Here is a 22,452-nt window from a genome sequence, read left to right on the forward strand (position 1 = left end):
GTTGAAATCTATATTACGAATGGCAAAACAATATCCAAATCATGCAAAAAAAGACTATGTATAAATACATAAATACCTATTATAATATGTCGTGTTTCATACACGATAGTGTAATAAACATTAGTCAATAACATTTGAAATCTGAAAGAACGTGTTTTAAATATCACTGAAATCCAGGTCATTGAATATACCTATCATACAAAAAAATAACTTTGAAATTGCTGCCAAAAGAAAATGTCAAGTGTCGTTAAAAAGTTCCGAGTAATTTGCAAGACGAATCGTTTAAGAAATATCTACAAGATATTTTAGTACATTCATGATTTTCTAAATATTTTTGTTGTTGTTTTATTTTAGTACCTAGTTTTTGCGACTTAGTCTTTCTAAAAATAGCTCCAAACAAGTATTTTACGAGTTACTTTGTGTTATAAACTATAATTAGTGTGCCCATAAAAAGAAGCAAATACATATAATAATATACAAAGAATAATAATAAAAATAAACAATTATCTACACTTTTAGATAATATACCAGCCTAATTCAGTTTTCACAGAACATTGATTAATATAAACCTACATTTTAACCTTCTGAAAACGGCATCAAGATGCTCGGTACAGTCGCTCTTGTGTATATCACGAATAGACAGACGGATCTTACCAACTCGACCAACCGATCTTAACAAACGCAGTAAAAGACTTTGTTACATCATATAATACCTATTATACCTACTGTACATAAAGGTTTACTGATTCTTTTGAAAACATAATATGTTTGTCACGATATATTATATATTATTATGTTTATATGCACAGTTCCTGTTTATTAAGGAAATTCATCCTTCATTACCCTAGTTTTATTATGTATGTTTTAATGATGGAATCAATCAATATAATATCTGTACTTCTAAACTAATATTATAAAGCTGAAGAGTTTGTTTGTTTGTTTGTTTGAACGCGCTAATCTCAGAAACTGCCCGATTTGAAAAACTATTTCAGTGTTAGATAATCCATTTATTGAGGAAGGCTATAACTATAGGCTCACGCTATAACGCTATATCATCACGCTACGACCAATAGGAGCAGAGTAGCAATAAGAAATGTTACAAAAACGGGGAAAATTTTGGCTCTCTTATGAGACGCAAGCGAAGTTGCGCGGGTCAGCTAGTATTAGATAAAACTCTTCCCTTAGTGAGTGACTCAATGACCGATGGACAATGCACAGCCGAAACTGCTGAGCTTAGAAAATTGAAATTTAGTTTGAACATGCCTGAGAAAGTGTAGAGGGGACTAAGAGAAAATTTTCGAAAATTAGCCCCCTTAGGGAGTTAATTTCCACCCCGGAAAAGCCGCGGGTGGAAAACTAGTGTGCTATAAAATTCACTTACTACTAGTAACTTTTATTTGGCCAGCATTATTCAGTTTTATCTTTTATGGTGTTTTAGAAAACACGTAAATAGTTAAATCGGGTTTTACTTATTCAAGTAGACGTAAAGAGAGTTGTAGGTTTTCGGTATGCTATACATTATTTTGCCAGTTTTACCACAAAACACTAAAATTGGGGAGTTTCTTTGTAGATAATAAATTATGGAATGAGTATATGTACATGTTATGCGTAAGAATGAGCGATGCTGATGTTTTTAACACTTAAGACTCCAGTTTAAGACTTACAAAAAAGGAAGAGATCCTTAATTCGTGGGAATTATTTTTTTGTGTTTACAGTATTATCATTTAAATGTCTGAAAGATCCAGATTTCTTGTGTTATTGACTAAGTTTTTCCAACGTAATGTAAAGTGTCTTAAGTCGTTTGAACACTCGTTTACTACGGTCATTATTATCATGATACATCTACTAAGTCTCTTTAACAAAACTTGAGCATATATTCTGTTATTTAATTATCAATTTAAAATTATTATTACGCATACTCATATTTTCAAAGCGATATGTTTTGTTCCCTATTTTCCTCCCTTTGAAATCCATAAATGAATTTTACCTACCATACTGTCGGTATAATAACAAACAATAATATTTAAACCAAACTTTTATTAGTCCATAACAAAATATCATAATAGGCATTCACATCCATTTATGTACAATATAAAATTAATAATTATGGATATTTTTCCTGTCTATAAATAATGGGATTTACGCAATTGCAAATAAATATTTACAAGTTATACTTATATTGATTATTATTGTAAAATAACCTACGAAACTTATAAACTATTTTAAATTATCGCGACTTGTACACAGGCTGGCCAACTGCGATTTGGGGATTTGCTTTCGGGGAATGTGTAGAAATATATTATAACAGAATGTAAAAAAAAATAGATAATCAAAACTTTGAAAGCTTTTTATTATAAACTATTATGTACATACGCTGGACACAGTGACAACATCTTGAATCATTGCCAAAATACTACATGTTCTCTGTCATCAAAACAAAGGCAATAAATTATTATTATTAGGTTCAATATTTTTATAATAATACTGGTAAATTAATTAAAAGCTATAGTACTATTATTCTTTTGTACTCTTGCTAACCGAATTACTTTATAAATTATGCAAAATATACACACTAAAAATTCATTTTAAGCACAACTGTCCACACAATGTATTCAATACTCTAACGCTACCGGTATTAAAATCTAAAATCCTACAAAAACATATACACTAACCTTAAAACAATCTTTGGTCTATTTACTAACATAAAATTTAAGAAATACTTTTTAGAAACGCTAAAGTTTAATTACAATATGTTAAGCTAGATTAAAATTGGCTACAAATAAAAAAGGAGTGAAACCTGACACACATTTTAACACGAATAAAATATATTATTACCCTTACAGTCATCATTGGCCTGTATTCATCTATTGCAGATGATTCACCCCTACACTACACTATGTAAACAATACCACCCATGTTACACCTATAAGTGTCCATGTGAAAGGAGTTATGTATAGCGCCATTTTCCACAGTTCTATTTTAAATATTTTGCATTAACATAACTCGTTTTATCATCACCATCATCCTTTGTAAGTGGCAATAAATAGTAAGTGTCGGTGTCTTTTGAAATTACATTCCTTTTCTCTGTACTGACCTCCAAACTTCTTGAAGGAGGTAAGTCGTACACCGGCATGTTTTCAATCAATTCTTCAATATCAGGGTCCAATACCCCACATCTCACTGGTGTTGGCAAAGTATCATAAACTTCTTGCTCATCATCATCGTTTTGAACCGGGATTTTAATATCTAAATTCTTTTTTCCGTCAACCAAATCTTTATTCCTTTCAAGTGTTCTAAACACAACTGGTTCGCTTTTAACATCATCAACTTTGATTTTAACGTCTGGCTTGACTTCACTTTTCAGATTTAATTCACTTGAATTTTGGTACAAACTCTCATTGCTACTTTTATGATCCTCTGACTTTTTGCTAGTCACATCTGATTTGAGTTCATTTCTAAAATCTAATTCAGTTGCATTTTGATATGTATTGTCATCGCTGTCTTCATGAGCGTTAAGCTCTTTCAAACTAGGTGACTTACTTTCCTTTGTTGAATCACTGACTTGTAACTTTTCACTTTTTGGTTTTGATATTGCGTCTAGTTCCCTGAAGGTTGCTGAATCGCTCTTTTGTTTTCTCTTAAGAACTGCTTCAATGATCTTGTCCATTTGTTCCTTCTGCATGGTATTTTGCGGTACAGCTCTTAATGCTCTCTTGGGGGCTATCATTGGAGGGTCATCTGAGCGAAGAGTCGCTCTGTCACGAGGTACGACATGTTTGTCATCGTACTTACTTGTCGGCGTTTCTGGTTCATTTAACCCCCCTATTTCAACGATACCACTATTCACTGTTAGCGTACTTCCATCTTTGCAACGTTGACATATAAAGTTACTGGAACTAGGTACGGTGCACAGAGTGACGCCTTGATTAGATTCTTGTCTGACAAAAGAGTTTCGCTGGATACTTTTTCCAAAGAATGATTTATTGTGCATCACCATGTATAATGCAACTGCTAAGATTGTTATTACGACGGCCATGATAAATATCGTGAATCCAATGAGATAAATACCGTAAACTTTTATCGTCACTTCGCCTTTAGGCAGGTAACCTGTAAAGAGTGCATACACTTGTCATCAATGAATTACAAAAATATTGGGACGGTATACATAAGAACTATTCATTTTTATTTCAAAAACAGAGTCAAATCATTTACTATTTAATTGGTGAAACACAGGCACTTATGAGTTACGAAAATATATTGCTGTACAATCTAATTGATGAGGATAGCACTAACGATTACTAGTTAATAAAAAAACTTTTCCAAAAGTACACAAGCTAGTTAATAACTAATTTGCATTAGGATTATTCACAATCTAGACTTAAAATACCAGGAATACTTACAAGGTTTTCCATCATAATAACACAACACACTCGAAAAGGCTCCAAAGAATACAATCAAATGAAACAGTTGCATTGTGTATTAGTTATTCTACGGCTAATTGCAAAACACTGCTCTTCTCATACCGCAATCGGTTCAAATGAGGAAAAATTCTCTGGGTTAAAAGTGACTCTGGAAACAAACAATTGTACGGTTAATAGAAGGAATAAAGGTCAATAAAATATATACATATGTTAATGTATATTAAAAAGCAGTGATAGCCGAGTGGTTTAAGTTGGCACCTCCCACGCAAGTGGTCGCAGGTTCGAATCCGAGGCAACACACCAATGACTTTTCGAAGTTATGTGTGTATTAGAAATAATTATCACTTGCTCTAACGGTGAAGGAAAACATCGTGAGGAAACCTTGCATGCCTAAAATTTGTTTAATACATTTATTGAGGGCATGCAAAGTCCCCAACCCGCACTTGGCCAGCGTGGTGGACTCGAGGCCTAACCCCTCCCCCTCGTTTGGGAGGAGACCCTTGCCCTGCAGTGGGACAGATATGGGTTATTAAAAAAAAAAAAAAAAAAAAAAATGTATATAATAATGTAAATGCAAAAAGCTGTCCATAGTTTGTTGCGTTCATAGTTAACCTGATTTTACTGTTCTTTAGCATGGAGTGAGTTGAAGAAGGTCAAATATCGCTTACATTTTTTTTAGACCAGAAACTTTGACGACGTGAGCCGCACGTATTAGCCAGTAAATAAGATATATTACTAGATTCTGCTCTGGAATTCGTTGGTGTAGAAAGGTTAACCGGGGTTAAAAAATAATCCTTAGTTATAATCAAACCGTAAACTTTTACTATTTTTTTTATTTAAGCTATTACTGCGTATGTGTATTGTGTCTACATTTAATCAAAATTCATTGAGTATTTTTAATGTGACAGAGTAATAAACATACGTTAAGTGAGATATTGTGAGGAAATAAGTTAAGGCTCTCAAGCAACGAGTTCAATTTTATTTGAACTTTAAAATTATATTATGTTTTGATTAAACCAAAACGATGGGCAATTATGAGTTAGCCGATAGAATCCCTTCAGGGACTGTTTATGAAACTTTATACAGTTTGTAAACGCTGCGAAGGATCAAATTGAGCAAAGGGGTCAAGGAACTCAATAAAACAAATTATTTACAGCGTAACATTTGATGCAAGAGTCTAAAAAAGATATTGAGAGAAAAGAGTTTTGATTTACTCTAGAGACTGATTACTTCTAGCTTTTAATCAAATTAGTAGGTATATCAATAAACGGTAATTTGAAGTATATTTATAAATACTATAGAAGCAATTAGCTAAACAGTAAAGTATTCTAATACCAATAAAGATATAAATATACTTACGTTTTCACATCACAGTATTTCAACTTTCAAATATCAAAATGAAGACAGCATTTTACAATAATATCACTTTTAATTTCCACTTTTCTTCATTACTTGTACAATAACACTCAACACCACAAACTCACTTCAACTGAACTGTATGACTGAAAACCACAGTAAAAACTGGTATTCCCTTATTATTATTGTTTAAATCAATGCAATACGCTAATAGACTACTATGACGCAACTATTAATTTTATTGTTTTTCCTCAAAAGTATTCCTCGTTGTTATTATTTAACTGCTATATTGCATACATTTAATTTACAGTTAATTGCTTTTTACTATAGCCCAACAACCCTAAAGGCCCTTGAATGCAAGTTTTTTAGCTCAAAGAGATATACAAAATTCAGAATTTAGATCATCAGTGACATGTTTGATACAGATACTTTATTTTGGAAATATTCAAAATTAATAAATTAAATCCGGATAAATCGCTCGTGCCAAGACTCTATACTAAGTTGTCGGTCTAAAAGCATAAAATGTAATTGCAGTAAAATGTTTACCCTAGAAAACCGACTAAGCGTGAGTTGAACTCGCGCACGAGTTCGTACCATTGCCATATCGGCAAGGCAAGAAATGACGTTTGTTGTAAAGAAGCCATTAATATTTATTTTATTTCATATTTAGCTTTTGTTCAGCAGCAAAGAAGTACATTTTGTGAAAATTTCAGTATTTCTATAATTATACATTTAGTATGTATATAGACTTAGCTAAAACTTTACATAAGAGCTCATAATTGGTACTTGATTTGGTAGGAAATTACTCAATTATCTTGGGTTGGGCCAGCGTGAATATGATTTGGCACCCTTCATTTCCTTTGATCAAAGTTATAGGCCTGTCGTATACATGACGTTTGGGAAACACATATGTATAGACTACACAGTAAGACATGAACTTTGTGGTTGTGGAAGTAAATATGAATTGGGAGGCAATCAGATTGAGACACGAACGAGTTTCTTGTTTCGTTTTTAATCAAGAAAATTGGCACTGAGAATCAATTTTATCGCAGGCACTTGAAGCATACAATCAACGGATACGAAGTGCAACTAAAAGCATTTGTGAATCACATAAATGTTCGTTCCGAGTGGGAATCATACACTCGCGACCGCTGGGCGCAGTGTAAGCGGCGTTTACATACTTTAATTATAGTGTCAGAGGTTACGGTGATCAGTTAAATTTCAGCTGTTTTTTAAATCTACACCTTTGCTTCATATTACAAAATAATGTGGAATTATATCCGTGTGTAACGAATACATGTCTAAACTAATGAATTAACATAATAATAAGTCAAAATTGAACATACTATATTTTGTTTAAATACTAACGATGAAAAAGCAAGTTTGTTCGCGAGCGGAAACCGCGGGACATCTATCTTTATAATAAAAGAAACAACCAGTAACACAGTTATTACTAAAACCTAGATAACTGTTTGGCAACGCTATGAGATACGGGCAAAGTTCCAATGCGATATTGTTGTTGAAAATTGGTCAAATAAAAGATACCAGTTTTCCAAGTCATTACAGAAAGAGTTGAACTTGTTTCATGTTCCATTTAAAATTGGTTTTAGTGTGCTGGCTTCTATACTACTATAATAAATGTCAGAGTTATTTAATGCTTAGTAATCATTTTGAAGTTTTCCGGGACAACATTTTGAGAAGAGCAAACCTTAAGTGAAGATAAAGTTATGGAGCTGTTTACTTTTCTCTGTTAAAATAATCAATAATTTTCGGCTGACAATATCGACTCAGGCACCTTAATATGTAATAAATAGTTCTTTTTAACCCGTTACCGTTACCTACTGATCCGTAATCCTGTTCGTAATCAAAAAAATATAAAAATAACGTCACTGTAGTAAAAAATAATAAAATCAAAAGTCGTCAGTAATTTTCAAAGGTAATGAAAGTATTTGCCAGTTCAACAATCTTAACATCCCAGAATATCTTTACCTAAAATATAAGTACCGTCACATAATTTGTGAGACGGATACCTAATGGAGTGTTAATAATGAGGTTCTTGCCACTCAATGTAATACAGGATAAGCTATCTATTCTCATTAATTATACCATCAGTTGGCCAGTTATTTTCGGTAAGGAATAGGATAGGAAAGCGCTTGGCTAGAGATAGAGATGTTTCCTGCTGAGAATTGATTTAAGACAATATTTAGTAACTAGGTGATATTATTATATACGGGTTATTTCGTGGACGATAGGGGCTGATTTGTAAAAGTTATTGCAAAATTGATTAATCCTGGGGCTACAATAATCTTCTTGTTTTTTTTTACTTTAAATAGTTCAGCTATTGAGTTGGGTTAGTTTTTTTATTTATTTTGTACAAACAAACATTACAGTTAGTGTTCGTTGTTAGTAAACTCGCCAAACTTTGACGTTTGATGACGAAAAGCGCATTTTTACTAAAAATAATAACATTATTTTTTTGTATGTCTGTCTGTCTGTCTGTGAAACCTTCGCGTTTGTGTTATCAAAATTTCCACCTTTTATTTTATTCCAAACGTAAGTATCAAAGTAAAAACGAACCAACTACGTTATTTCAAGTTTTTATGTCAAGTTATTTCGGAGAAAATTGGCCGTGAAATCAGACGGACGGTCAAAGTGGTTCTGTGTTTTCATATTCCTTTTGACCACTTGTAGTTTGAAACAAAAAACTGCGTTGTTTCAAAAAACATGCTCAATATTATTACTTAGCTTTTGTTTACGACTTCGTCTGCGTGAAAGGAGTTTAAAAGTATGATTTCAAATTGGACGATAAATATCGGAGATATGCGGTAACACATATAAAAGACGTTCAAATTGAGAACCTCCTCATTTGAAGTCAGTAAAAAATCTGTGTGACAAATTTTATCATCACACGTAATTTTTTCTAAACAAAAATACTGGCTGCTGAAAAAAAATTCGATGCTTTGATGCATCTTTAGCCATCAAAGGCAAAAGGTTGATTAGAAACCAAACAAAATAAAAAGAAAAACAACTTGAAAATATCTCAAGTATATCTAGATTTTTTCTCAGAGAGAGGACCTAATTAGACCGAAGTGGGCGATGGCTTTAAAGTACCGTGTGCGTATTAATTAAAAACGTAGGCGTCCCTCAGTACGTTGAGTATCAATTTATAGCAGCCTGGGAGCATTTCTTTTAAATCGACGTCATTTGATGTTACAGAATAATACCTTTATGTAAAAAGTGATAATTTCAGCAGTAGTTGATTGAATGGTGCACCAATATAATACCCGACACAAGAATTGTATTTTGACATATCATCAGAAAATTTGTTTTTGCCATCGTAGGTGCCATTAACACATGGAATATTTATTAGATTTTTATATCATTCGTTACAATATTTTTTAACAATATCAAGGCGATAGATTAGGTTTATACTTTGTTGCCGTCATTAAAGAACGTAAACAAATTCAGTGCTAGCCAAGTAACCTAGTTTCCAGGTATTGTACGTTTTTGTGACAACACGTGAAATTACTTTTGTTTTAGGATATTGTGTTCCGAAACTGTGATGTTTTCATACTATGTAACGTTACAAAGCAAATCGGACTATTTCTATTGCCAACTTTTATTTACAAAGCTAGTATTATTTTATATTTGGAGCCTAAAGTATATCATTGAATTGTAGAAACTCCCTTGTCCTAGCCTTTCATTTCGTATAGACTGAAAATATAGGTTGTCTACACTTTCGAGTATATTAGGTGTGATTTTATGTATATGTTACTGTAAAAGCCCGAACTGTGGCAAATCCTAAGATTTTCCGGTAAAACCTAAGATTTACCAACTCTCAATGGTAAAAGTCCGAACAAGCCGAAGTTTAAAAACTATGTTACGGTATATAAAAAAATCCTCGTTCATAACTATGTTTATAACTATTTCACGGTATAATTATATAATGTGACATAGTTATAAAGAAGGTGTTTTGGGCACAGCGACATGGGTAGGTTAGGTTAGAAGGCTTAGGTGGGAGCGAGCGAAGCGAAGCTCCCACCTTAGCCTTCGTGGTTATTTTTTTTAACCACCCAGCAGGAGGAGCCCCGCGAAGCGGGGCTCCGGCGACATCTCGACATCATCAAGTGAATATAGGTAAAAGTTCGAAATAAAAGAATTGTTCGGACTTTTACCATTGCGAGTTGGTAAATCTTAGGTTATACCGGAAAATCTTAGGATTTACCACCGTTCGGGCTTTTACAGTAACATATACATACATACATATGTATGTGGCTAAGCTGAAATATAGACTACAAATATGGGCCCGAAATTAAAGAAAATCTCACAATATAATTAATTATCATCTTTTCAAAAAAATATTATTCGTTACAGGTATTTTAACCTTAAACCAAAACAAACCAACACTCTTTCACATTCATAATATAGCAAGATTTCGCTTAAATTCTTACTTCTATTATATACGCAGTAAAATATAGTCTTCGCCACGAAGTTAAAACCGGAAGACGTCCTCGCTCCACTCAAGTGACCGTGAAGTCTGTAAATAAAGACAGATTGCCGTACCTTCGTTGAAAAGTTCTATCAATCACCACCCCGGCCATATGTGACCGACCTTATTAAATTATTTCTGACGAGTGAAGAAAAATGTATGACGGTTTATTACTGAATGAAATTGACAGCTTGTGACGTAATTGATGGAAGTTTTACTTTGTCCATTTTATGGGTTTTATGCTTACTTTATGTCAAATGTTGAGGGTAATAATAATATTTAAACAGCTCCATACACGATTGCATGAATGATTTGATTAAATATGAAGCGTGACTATTTTGCTGCGTAAAGTCCAAAAAAATGGAAAGAAAATCGAAGCCAAATCTCAGTAATGAGAGGGGCAATTTTCTACCACTCTCAAATATCCACTACCTAGTAGCTTTCTATACATTTTATTTAAAAGTGACCCCTAGCGTATAAAGCAAGAACCGTCTTTCATACAATAGTAACAAGTCTAGAAAATAGCGCTAAATCTAGCAAAATGGAGCAAAACAATATACTAATATGTAGTCGCAAACACCACCGACTAGTAGCGATCTACTAGTTCAGACCCCAAAAGTTATCAGTAAGTATAAAATACCCGCATAGATTGAAATCAGTACGACTGCAACTATTGCACCATCAAAGATGTAATGTAGATAAGTTAATGACTGAAATGCGCTCAGATCTTATCGTGTTAAAAGCTTGGCAATAAAACCGGGGTAAAAGTCATGCCCTGAAAGTTATCTTTGCTTTAAACTACCCCTGTATTATGATTTGTATTTAATGTAAAATGACATAACGCTGTAACTAAGAAAGTAAAATAGCTCCGCTATTCGGTGGATAGTAAATAAGCAGTCCTTTTTAAATTGTCTTGGCTCAATCTCAGAACTTTAATATTTTTGACAGTGTTTTCTTAAAGGAGACAGCTTAAATGAAAAATAAAATCGATTTTCATTTAACCTCCTGCCTACATCTGTACTACAAACAGGACATAAGACCGGATAAATTTCAAAAAAATATTTTGCCGCTTCTTAAACTGGTAGTCCCAAAAGATTTAGATGGTGACATCTATCGAATATCTAGGTTACTAAATATAGGTAAAAGTCAATTGCCGTGTGGTTCCCTTTTTACGTAATGGAGACGGAAGATGGACGTGTGTCGGTGCGTACCCACAGCGGTACGTTAATCGATTTGAATCTTATTGAAATGTTGGTTCTTAATGGATATTATGCGGTAATTAATTAATTAAGACTATAAAATGATGATGTGCACTGGTAGTTTGATATAATTTTATAAAATATTCAATACACCATGATTTTTTGTTTTATGTCCTTTGCAGAGGACAAATGTAGACAGTAAAAGTTTTAGTACTTAGACTTCTGATGTACTTTATAAAGTACATAAGTACATATTTCAACATATTTGTGGCTATATCCGACAATGCCATAGCTTTTTGACCTTGCCGTGGTTAATGCTTGGCTGCATTATCGCATTGTTCAGGTTGAAAAGGGTGCCCATAAGAGAAATGTCATGCAGCTGAGCAAATATAAGTTGGATTTAGCTTATTTCGGATAATGAAGGAAGAGATGACGACTATGAGGATGACGATGAGTACGAGGTAATGGAGTCTAAACACAAGAGGGAGAGAGAAAGCCATGCAAACGCTGCTGCATATTTTTTTCATGGAGCAAAACAGTCGCGATGTAGAAAGAGTGGATGTCATAAAAAAAACACTATTTTGCAAAAAAATGTGCGGATATTTTTGTTTAACGCCAAACAAGAATAGTTTTTTCGATTTCCACCAAAACATAGAGTCGTATATTGGTAAAGGTATTCATGAAACTTGATTGATCCGTTAATTATGTTCCTAATTAACGATTAATAAGTTATTAAGAATTGTTGAAGATGAGGAAAGTTTAATTCTGATAGTTTTGCTTGAAATAAGTTTTCCTTTTGTTTTATTTTCAACTTTGTGAGACGGACATACAATTCCGACAATTAAAAACATGTTTAATTTGTATTATATTCCTATCCAAAACCCATTGTTTACCTTAAAACTAGTCTATGTCCTTCATAAATCACATAGTAATATAGTCACTTTGTCCTACATAAAGGACATAGGGAAAAACCGATTTTCCCCATGAAGGATTTTTTTAACTATTTTTCCTGTATATCATATCCTATTGTCAACGTTATACTAAAATTTCAACAGCATACTCCAAAAAAAGTTACCCTGGTAGGCAGGAGGTTAAATAAACTAACTATAAAGATAAGGATTATTTTTTGATATATGTAGGTAAAATCGTCTTTTTTAGGTTAAAGTATGTAACTTCGTATTTACTTTAACTTATCAAAATTTACACGCATTGTATAAAAACAATTTAGTATCCGATGTAAAAATGTCAACCGTACTTACGTAAACCGTATGAGTGTATGTAAAGTTCACTAGGACTTGTCTTCTTTACAATCATTAAAGCTTTGTAATAAATCTGTGGTAATTCAAGAACAAAGAAATTTCTTAAAACTTTTTATAGGTAAAAAATATTTAATCATAAAAATATTTCAAACTTTTAATAACCAGTCCGTAGAATTTTATAAGAAAACCTCTTAAAAACTATACCTGGGAATTCCGTTACCTCAGAAATTTTAATACTGGCTTAAAGGAAATGCATTGAAACCTTAAGTAAGAACCTCTTTAATAAAATTTCTCCGGAGCAAAACGAGAATTAAAGCAGAAAATCAAAGGAAATGGTGCAATGAGTAGATCGTATAACTGGGGATATAGAGTACAGTCACAAGCCAAAATAGGTATACAGTGTACATGAATCATGTGATGTTGTCTGCCACATTATCAAATATCAGCCTAGCTTTTCTTCCAACTATGTTGGAGTTGCTTCCAGTGACACCAGATGCAAATAAATACCAGTTTAACATAGAGCGACTACCTATCTGACCTCCTCAAAACAGTTATCTGAGTTATAACATGATACCCCTTTGGGAAAACTAAATACTATCAGTCAACAAAAATACCCTGTGATTGTAACTTACTTTGAAACAAAAAAATATAAATAGAAAAATGCTTTTGGAAATGTGACAGTGTATACATTTTACTGCTTTCAACTGTACTCTCAAATCTTGCAGAGGAAGTTTGACTAATATAGTTAACTTGGATGTATAAATGGTTGCATTTAGCTAAGCTTTGCTACTTTAGTGAGACTAGTGTACAAATTAGTAATACGTGAGGCTAGTTTAAGATTAAACTCTCGAGAGTATTCCGTGTCTATTTAAATAATTGTCAAACAATTGTAGCACGATTCTCTACAATTGGGACCATCGAGTATCGAGAGTTTGACATTTAAAATGTTCGACCAGAATCGTTTCTACGATGCCCGCTAGAGACGCTAAACCGATTGTCATACAACATTTTTCGATAGCTAGCCGGTTGTCAGTAGTCAATAGTGGCAAAGAATTGCGGTACTGTAGCTACTAAGATAAGTATGTCATCATTTTTTTTATGCTATAAATGAAAATTAGTAAAATAAGCCTTAATTACTTAAATTGTCATTTATTCTAGAATACTTTTATCGTTCCATCATCATGTTTTATCAGGAACTTTGTAAAATAAACTGTGCTTATGAAATAATTTGGTAGAAGCATGTAGTGTAAAATTTTAAATAAGGACAATAAATAAAATGCCGTAAACAGGAATGCTTTTATATGGCACAAGAACGTAAAGCGACACTAGCAGTCAATATTAACATAAAAATTTCAAAATGACCTTATTCCTGAACAGTATTCAATATTTTTAAAGATTCTTAAAATTTTCCGCTTTCCAGTTTATTATAGAGCAGTAAAAAACAATGATAAAATCTCACATCAGCAGCCAGTTGTAAGGTTACCTTTCAACCATGAAATTTAAACTTGGGCTATTAATATAAAGTGGCTATCGATTACATGTAAACGACAAAGACCAAGTACAACCAGACCCAAACAAATGATACAAATAGAATAATACATATAATTGTTCCATTTGGGAATCGAACCCACATGCTCCCGACGAGCTGGTAGTGGCGCGGTGACCACTTTATTAACCAGTGCGCTAGGGAGTTCGTAGTCTACTGATAGTCAAATCAAATGACAAAAGAACATAGGGCGACATTTGTAGTCAACATAAGCATTAAAATATCAAAATTACCTTACTCTTCAATTAAATAGTATTCATAAAATTCACTGCTATCCAGTTTATTATAGAGCAGTAAAAAACAATGATAAAATCTCACATCAGCAGCCAGTTGTAAGGCTTCCTTTCAATCATTAAATTTATACTTGGGCTATTAATACAAAGTGGCTATCGATTTTATACAGCTTCGCTTCAAGAATTTAATGATGAGAGATGACGTAGGTTGGACTTTCTATAAAGTTGTAAAGTACTTACAGTTCAGTCTTTCGAAGAAACAATTATTAAGTAGTTTAAATTTTGATTGGAACAGACTTTTAAGATTTGAATAAGTCTCCGAAACTACTATTACGATGTCGAATAATTTTTGTTCAACTTTTTACAAGAGCGGAGTAGTGTTGGTGATCTCATTTTACCTTTACAAATAAACAATTCATGTATAAACCACATGCATTATCATTAATGTTATAATAAATTAGTCATGTCATTGTGATAACAAATAATTTGGTAAAGCCTTATGTAACTGGACCTATGAATCCATTAGTATACATTTCATTAAAAGTAGTAACAGTTTTGTTGTAGTTAATATTTTGTGGTGTTATTTCATGAAAATAAAAATCTCGGGCATCAACGTTAATCTGGAAGTGGCTGCTGATACTGAAATCTGTCGAAGAGGTTGATCATCATTCCAAGCCATCGCGTTGGTACTGTCATTGATTAACCAGTTGAATGGTCAATCAAGTCAGTCAAAAATTCAGAATATCGACCACAGAAACGTAAGTGCGTACAAAAATGTTTTACGTCAATCGACTAGGCACTTGAAACAGCTGGTGTCCGAATAAAATATTGAATACGTATTTGTTTTATTGACGCAAGGATAAGTTTCTGATTCGTTTTTGATGGCCATTATATCAATACAGACGTCGGCGTCACCAAGTAATTGTTTTCAATTATTTTCAATAGACGTTTTGTAATTGTAAATAATTTTACGAAGATATTCTTCGTTTTGCTACGGATAGAAATAATAATGTTGCTTGTTTTTTCTTTTAGTTCATAATGGTTGAATCAATGTCAACAACATTTTACAGTGAATTCATACAGTATGTGAATTCGCAGACATATACTAGTTACTATAAAAAGTGAAGGATGAGAGATTTAAAACGACGAATAGAAACATACACGTAATAGTAGTAATAGTTCCTTACGATTTCATGTCAGAAGAAATGATTGAGATCCAGAAAATACCGCTGTATAAATGATCAAAAATGCTGTTGAACTTTCCTCAAAACCAAAAAAAACTCTCACAATTCTACAAATGGTTTTCTTAAAATAACCCTTGCGTATTTGTACAGCACTTTTATAAACAAACCTCGAAGTCAAATAGCGTAACTCAGCGATGTTTACTATTAAATAGTGACAACATTATTACCTCTCATCTATTACCTGTTAACAATGATAAATAGATTTCCAAGTAAAATCGTTATTTATTGCTGAAAAGATACATATCTGGGCGAAAATGTTGTTGAAAATTTACTACTTACGAAAAATTTTGGCTAGTGAAAACCGCTGTTAAAAATAAACAATAAAAAATGTATTACGGTAATATTTCGTAAAAGAAAGTAATTATTATATTTAAGGTACTACATATTATGTTTAAAGTACGTTCAAAATTGTTAACAGTACCTATGTTCTAAAAAAATGGTGGAAGTACACTTACATTGTTTCTTGTTTATTATTACGATTTACGTTAACATGAAACTAATGAATTGAATGATCTAAAGTATTAACGTACAAATTCTATCAGCTAAATTCATCAAAGAAGTGCACTGAACGAAAAAATAAATACCTTTTCTCAGATGGTAACGTTAAGTATTTAAGTCTGTAATACAATAGAATAAATATATCTAGAATAAAAGAGCTCGTATTTTCGAAACATAGTTAATTTCGCCAGCCATACAAAATTCTGTTGGCAACTGCTCACAGTTCAAAAGAAACTACCTCTATCTTTTGAGGTGACAACACCAGACGTCTGACATTTCGGAAACGGAACAAAAAGATGGCCCGACCTGGCCTTTGAGAAACCTTCATGAAATAAAACCTCTTCCGTTAATAGAAGGCTGTAATAAGATCTATAATAACGCCGAGAACAAAGGAAGTAATATTACGGTTCTTGGTGAAGCTTATAAATAAGTTATTGAAAATATTGATAGCGTGAAATAAAAGGCTTAGAACAAAAAGGGATATTCTTATTAAAGCTATAGAATATTGATGGATCTTTGTTAGTTGCTATAGAGAAATAGATACTAGACGACAAAGTTTCGTATCCTGTTTATGAAGCGTTACATTGCGCTTAATTTTTGAAAAAACTTCCATTATATCCATGAATAGAAAGCCATTCAACGTTTAACCGTAAAAGCGTTGCAAGTATGCAGACCAAAAGACATTGGCATTTTTAACATTAGTGAGGACAAGTTATAAGTGAAGATTTAGTTTCTTAATAATAGAATTTTGATAAATTAATGTTTTGTCTTATGTCTTCGCGTTGTGATATACAACCTTTTTAAAATTAAGTTATCAATTATATGGTAAATGTATCCTTTACTTCTGGATTTCTCCTACAAATAGTCATAAAGCAAACAAACATCAGAGATTATGGCCTAAAACTAAGAAGGCCCTATAAAAACAATACGTGATATTTATATTCCTTCTCTCTCACACTTGAAATAACGGAGCACTCGTTAAAAGCTTTCTTTGACATACATTTCCTGTTGATCAAACGTCTAATTGGTCCATATTCGTAGGAACTTGCCTCTAATGGTTTTGGAGAAATCGCCTTGAGCTACGGAAAGGGTGAAGGGTAAAGTAATTGCATACATATATGGATGTGAATTTTGATATTGTGATGTAAGATTATTCTATTGACTTTATTGTTTATTATCGACCGCTTATTACCTGCTAGATTGATGTCTTAAAGTAAATTATTATTATTTGTCCATAATTCTTCGTATAAGTAACTTACAAGAAATATATTATTATGCAGTACTTGGTAACGCCGGGAGGGGACGCTCTAGAAAAACATACACGGATCATATCGGTGATATCCTTCAAAAAGTTTAGCATTTGGAACCGGCGGTCCTGTATGATAAGGTGTATGGATGTGAATGAAGCAAAGGAAAGTTGGTAAGGATCGTACCAAGTGGCGATCTTAGGTCTCTGCCTACTCTTTTGAGAACAAGGCGTGATTTTACGCAGATATTTATGCATCCAGTATGGTGTGTACTAAAACCCATGGCTTTCTCAGTTTCACCTCAAGCACTTAAGCCATTTGTATGTAAGTACACGATATAACACAATTAAAATTTGTCTTACTACACACATAAGTGTTTTTCGATGATAACTTATTTCTTTTTGCCGTCGTGAATCAATTCCGCTAGATTCCTAGTTTTTCAGCTGCTCAGTAGCATGACCGTAATAAGTTTATAATGATAGAAAAACCATTTCATTTTTTACCTAGTAAATAACAAGGTCAAAGCCCACAGCAAAAATATATCCAAAACCTGGCAAAAAGCCATATGAAACAGTACTGAATTGTAAAACGATTTTATTCTTAATGGTATTGTATTTGCTTCCCTATCCGATAACATAAATCAATCGTTGGTTCTGTTTGAAACGTTTTATGATATCTACTCGTATCAAAGTAATACTGATAGTTATCTTATAAATAGTAGCTTTATATAATTTTATTGTGGACGATAAATATCTTCTATTTTGTTCTGTATCTTCTTGAAAGGGTCGAGGTTTTGGGATGGAGTAGCTGTAGTAAGAATACATTCAGTCCACTTACATACGGTATTACGGTATTTGTATTGTGACAACGAAACAATTGATAAACGAACATTATTTTGTGTTCCAGGAGCGCAATTCTCTAAGGTCGGTACTGTCGAGTATCGATAGTTTAACATTTAAAATGTACTGCCAAAATAGTTCTTACGGGGCCCGCTAGAGACGCTGTTCATTTGAATTTCTCCATAGATATCCGATTGCTGGTAGTCTCGTTATTCGACAGTGCCGACTGTAGAAAATTACGCTATTGAGGTACAGTAGGAAAACGTCAGGATCGGACCAAATACCTATTCACCATTTACTTTCGTTAGCTATTGTTTCATACGACTACCATTTGATTGTTAACAGTTTTGTATACAACATATAAAGAAAATCTATACATTATATATATCTTGTGTTTATGCTTCATACATATAATCTGTCTTTCTGAGCAAGTACAAGCGAATAGAATTTGCAGCCTTCCCTTGCCTTAACTGTAAATAAAGACATCACCATCATTCCCGACTGACACTTTATTACAGCCATCCACATAAAAATGCTTGATGTCATGTCCAAACAATACAAACTCACATTAAAGCATCATAAGCGAATAATAAAATTAAATTTTATTGGCAATAAATTAAAATTCTACATTATGTAGATACGGAGCGTCTGTGCCGTGTCTGGCCTTAGGCACATTAAATGTTCCTTAATCGTTTTAATGTTCTCACAAATATCTGTTCTGCATACTTAATTGAAAACTATTGTAATTTTGCAAACGTAGTTTTGTGAATTACTGATATTAAGAACGTGAATAAAGTTTGGAATCAATTTTCGATTATAAGTTCTATACTTCTGATTGTAAGTAAGCTAAACTTATATGGACTGGATAATTAAAATATGTATCATAGACGTAAATTACTAACTAAAAAAATGCGAACCTATAAACTAAACCGATTTCCATACATTTTTGCATAAAGAAATTTGCCTGGAGTCAAACATAGACTACAATATTTTTTTTAAAACTATGGGCACATTTATTTTGTGCAACCGGTAGAAACAACTAAAATTATAAACTAATCTTATTGCGTTTTCTCATGGCTTAAGAAAATCGGGGAAAGAAAAGTTTATTTATTTCATAAAATAGAAACTGAGCCCAAATAACCCTTTCATCTTACCAAAAACTATTTATATTCAAACCGTCACTTCATTGAACATGATTTGCAAGATGGCCACTACTTTACCCGCAACCGATACGTCATATCCCTTCGAAATTTGAATTTGTCGATATACGATCTATTTTCAGACTTGATAGATTACGGGGCAACACTCAACGAATGACATACGATCAGCTGTTTGTGACGTCATTGAAGTATTCTTTTTTTAAATGTTAGGGCGTCGACCTTTGTGATTTTATTTTTTGTGTAGTATTTATTTGTGCGTAGGTACTTTCGATTATGCCAATGTGTAATATAGTTATTATTGTAATAAGGTCAATTTAATTACTAATATTAACATGAATAATAATGTCGACTTTCCCCATTGACGAAATAAGTGTTTAAAATGGTATCATAATGTCACGGACTAATAATAACATTTTACTCTATTACACACAAACTTGTAGCAATTTGTAGATGTGAATTTCTTTAGTAAAAATTGAGGTTTGACAAAACAATTTTTATGAAATAAATGCAGATTTAATTTCCATGTCGGAATACTTAGCCATTTTGATTAAGGCAGGTTTACTAGTCATCAAAGGAACTGTTTGTTATATTGCATAATATTAAGTAATTGACCAATAGCTAGAGGCCCAAAGATTTGCTTTACGACCAATACATTCAATACATGCGTGGCGTTCAATGTTTACGCGATAAATCGCAGTTTACGAGTCACGTCAAATCCATAAGGCGCAACATACATACATCGATGACTAGCAAAATACATTCCTACAAATTACAGTATCCCCTTTCGTACTATGTGTTCTTTGTTATATTTTTATACCGAACCGTTAATTGATAAGGATAAAAGATAAATTTGTCATTTTAAAGGTTATATTTCAAACAGTTCAGTCAGAAAAATATATTTGGAATCATCTATTTGAGGTAATTATTGAAGAGACGACCAGGTTTATGCCTGGTCAGAAAACTTTACTTACAATTTGACGCTTTTGACAGATAATCTGAACTAGGACCCGGCAATCAAGAAAATTTACTACTTACTTTATTTAAATTGATTGAGGAAATAAGTAAGTTGCTTTTAAGTAACAATTTCTCATTGTATCTGTACTTTCTGTAGCGCGATTTAGTTCAGTTGGTATTATCAACTACCGAAAGTTTGGCATTAAAATTGTACCTAAAAATTAGTTCCTGTGGCGTCCGTTAGTGGCGCTGTTCAAATTTTCATACAAAATCTGTCAATAGCTTTTCGGTTATAGTCGATATTGTTACAAAATCGCTCTACTGACATGTACTCCACTTTAGTCTATAACTCATCCCTGGTTTAGCTGCCAGTACTGAAACTGTGACGTATTGCGTCTATATGTCAGTGAATTCAACGGATTATTTAACCTAGCCACCCCGGTGTAGATATAAGCTTTATTGGTTGCAGAGATCTTTAGATTGAAAGGATTTGGTCTTATTCACCTCTTGCGCAGTAAGGTATTAGTTAAGATCGCAATATTAAAGGAGACATTTTGCGATCTGCTTGTTTTGAAGCTGAATGTAAATGAATGTGTCAATAGAACTTGTAATACCATGATTTGTATAGCATCGACAAATATCTTAAAGTAATAGAATCCGAAAGATTTCCGAAAATTCCGGTAAAAAAACATGGCTTCTAATTTTTGTATAAACAAAAAATAACAGCCTTTACTTGACTGACCTTTCAATTAAAACAGAAAAACATCTACAATTCAACTAACGTTTTCTCACAAAAAAAAAACATCTCGAAAAAGGTTTTGTTCACTTTTATTTGTACTAATTTCTGCCACTTACATTAACATTTTGATAGTCATACGTCAGTTCATTTGACTTGGACAAAACTGTCTCACACAACGTTGAACGCGATGTCATTTCCACCGGGACAGAAGCAGATAGACATTGAGTGGCAAGCCCCTAATTAAAACTCCAGCCCCTTTGTGTTTGCATGCTTCATACATTTTGAAGCGCATAGCTCATAGCATTGTAATGTCCACTGCAATACTAGACTGTTTCGGTTTGAATGGCGAATATCTGACGTTTATACATGCATCAAACGTACAGTACCTCCATTCTCTACCAATATCGAAATTTTGACATTTAGAATGTACTGCCATAATATTTCCTACGACACCCGTCAGAGGCGCTGACCAGATTTTCATACCAACTCGATGACAGGTCGGTCGTCGGTAGTCGATAGTAGTAGAGAATCGAACTACAGACAACTTGATATAATGATATGACAGTATATTGTGATTAATAGTAATTTTGATATTAAAATATAATTGTATGAAAAATTTTAACAGCTACTAGATCATTAGCTGTTATAAAATGTAATATAATTAAACAAGCAATACCAGATTATCGATGAATTACTTTGAATTTAACATTTAATAGTACAATACTATTTTAATACAAGAAAGTACGGTTAGAAATTGAGACAGTGTATACAATTTTTTGAAACTAGTGTACATAAACTACATATTTATACACAGGTCTATGGACGTAAAAGTGCTGTAAGGCTCTCTGGTACAACGGATACAATCTCAATCTATTACCACATGTCAATAGCATCGGCCATCTAAATCAAGCCGTGCATAGATTGGTTTACCAGTCAATAGATCATAGCAATAGGAAGAAACCAAGGTACGCCACTTGGTACAATCCTTAGAAACTTCTGTTGCATCATTCACATACATCTTGTTGTACAAGCCCACCGGTTACGAGTACTACGCACTTGACTTGTTTGTAAGATATTGCCGTTTAAATAGACCATATTACATTATAATCAGAAAAATCCAGGGAAGCTTTTTTTGCGAGAGACCTCCACTGCCCTGCCTAACATAAAAAAAAACATTTGTAAAACTACCAATATTTGTTCCGTTTTAACCCTAAATTCCTAAACGTAAAAACTCAAGTCCCTTAGTAAGTAATTACCGTAATCTAACC

At 32.9% G+C, this 22,452-nt stretch overlaps 2 protein-coding genes across 2 annotated transcripts in view; both read right to left on the reverse strand.

The window, feature by feature from the left end:
• Window positions 1-22,452, reverse strand: part of LOC142979536 (neuropeptide CCHamide-2 receptor-like) — a 93,564-nt gene that overhangs the window by 43,219 nt on the left and 27,893 nt on the right. The window lies entirely within an intron of this gene.
• Window positions 2,049-5,920, reverse strand: LOC142979365 (uncharacterized). The gene is made up of 3 exons (XM_076124232.1): window positions 5,781-5,920; window positions 4,401-4,569; window positions 2,049-4,107 (listed from the first exon to the last, which is right to left on the reverse strand). The coding sequence occupies exons 2-3, from the start codon at window positions 4,471-4,473 to the stop codon at window positions 2,975-2,977; spliced, it is 1,206 nt and encodes a 401-aa protein (XP_075980347.1). The 5' UTR covers window positions 4,474-4,569; window positions 5,781-5,920; the 3' UTR covers window positions 2,049-2,974.

This window comes from Anticarsia gemmatalis, chromosome 16 (assembly GCF_050436995.1).
Source record: "Anticarsia gemmatalis isolate Benzon Research Colony breed Stoneville strain chromosome 16, ilAntGemm2 primary, whole genome shotgun sequence".
NCBI lineage: Eukaryota > Metazoa > Arthropoda > Insecta > Lepidoptera > Erebidae > Anticarsia > Anticarsia gemmatalis.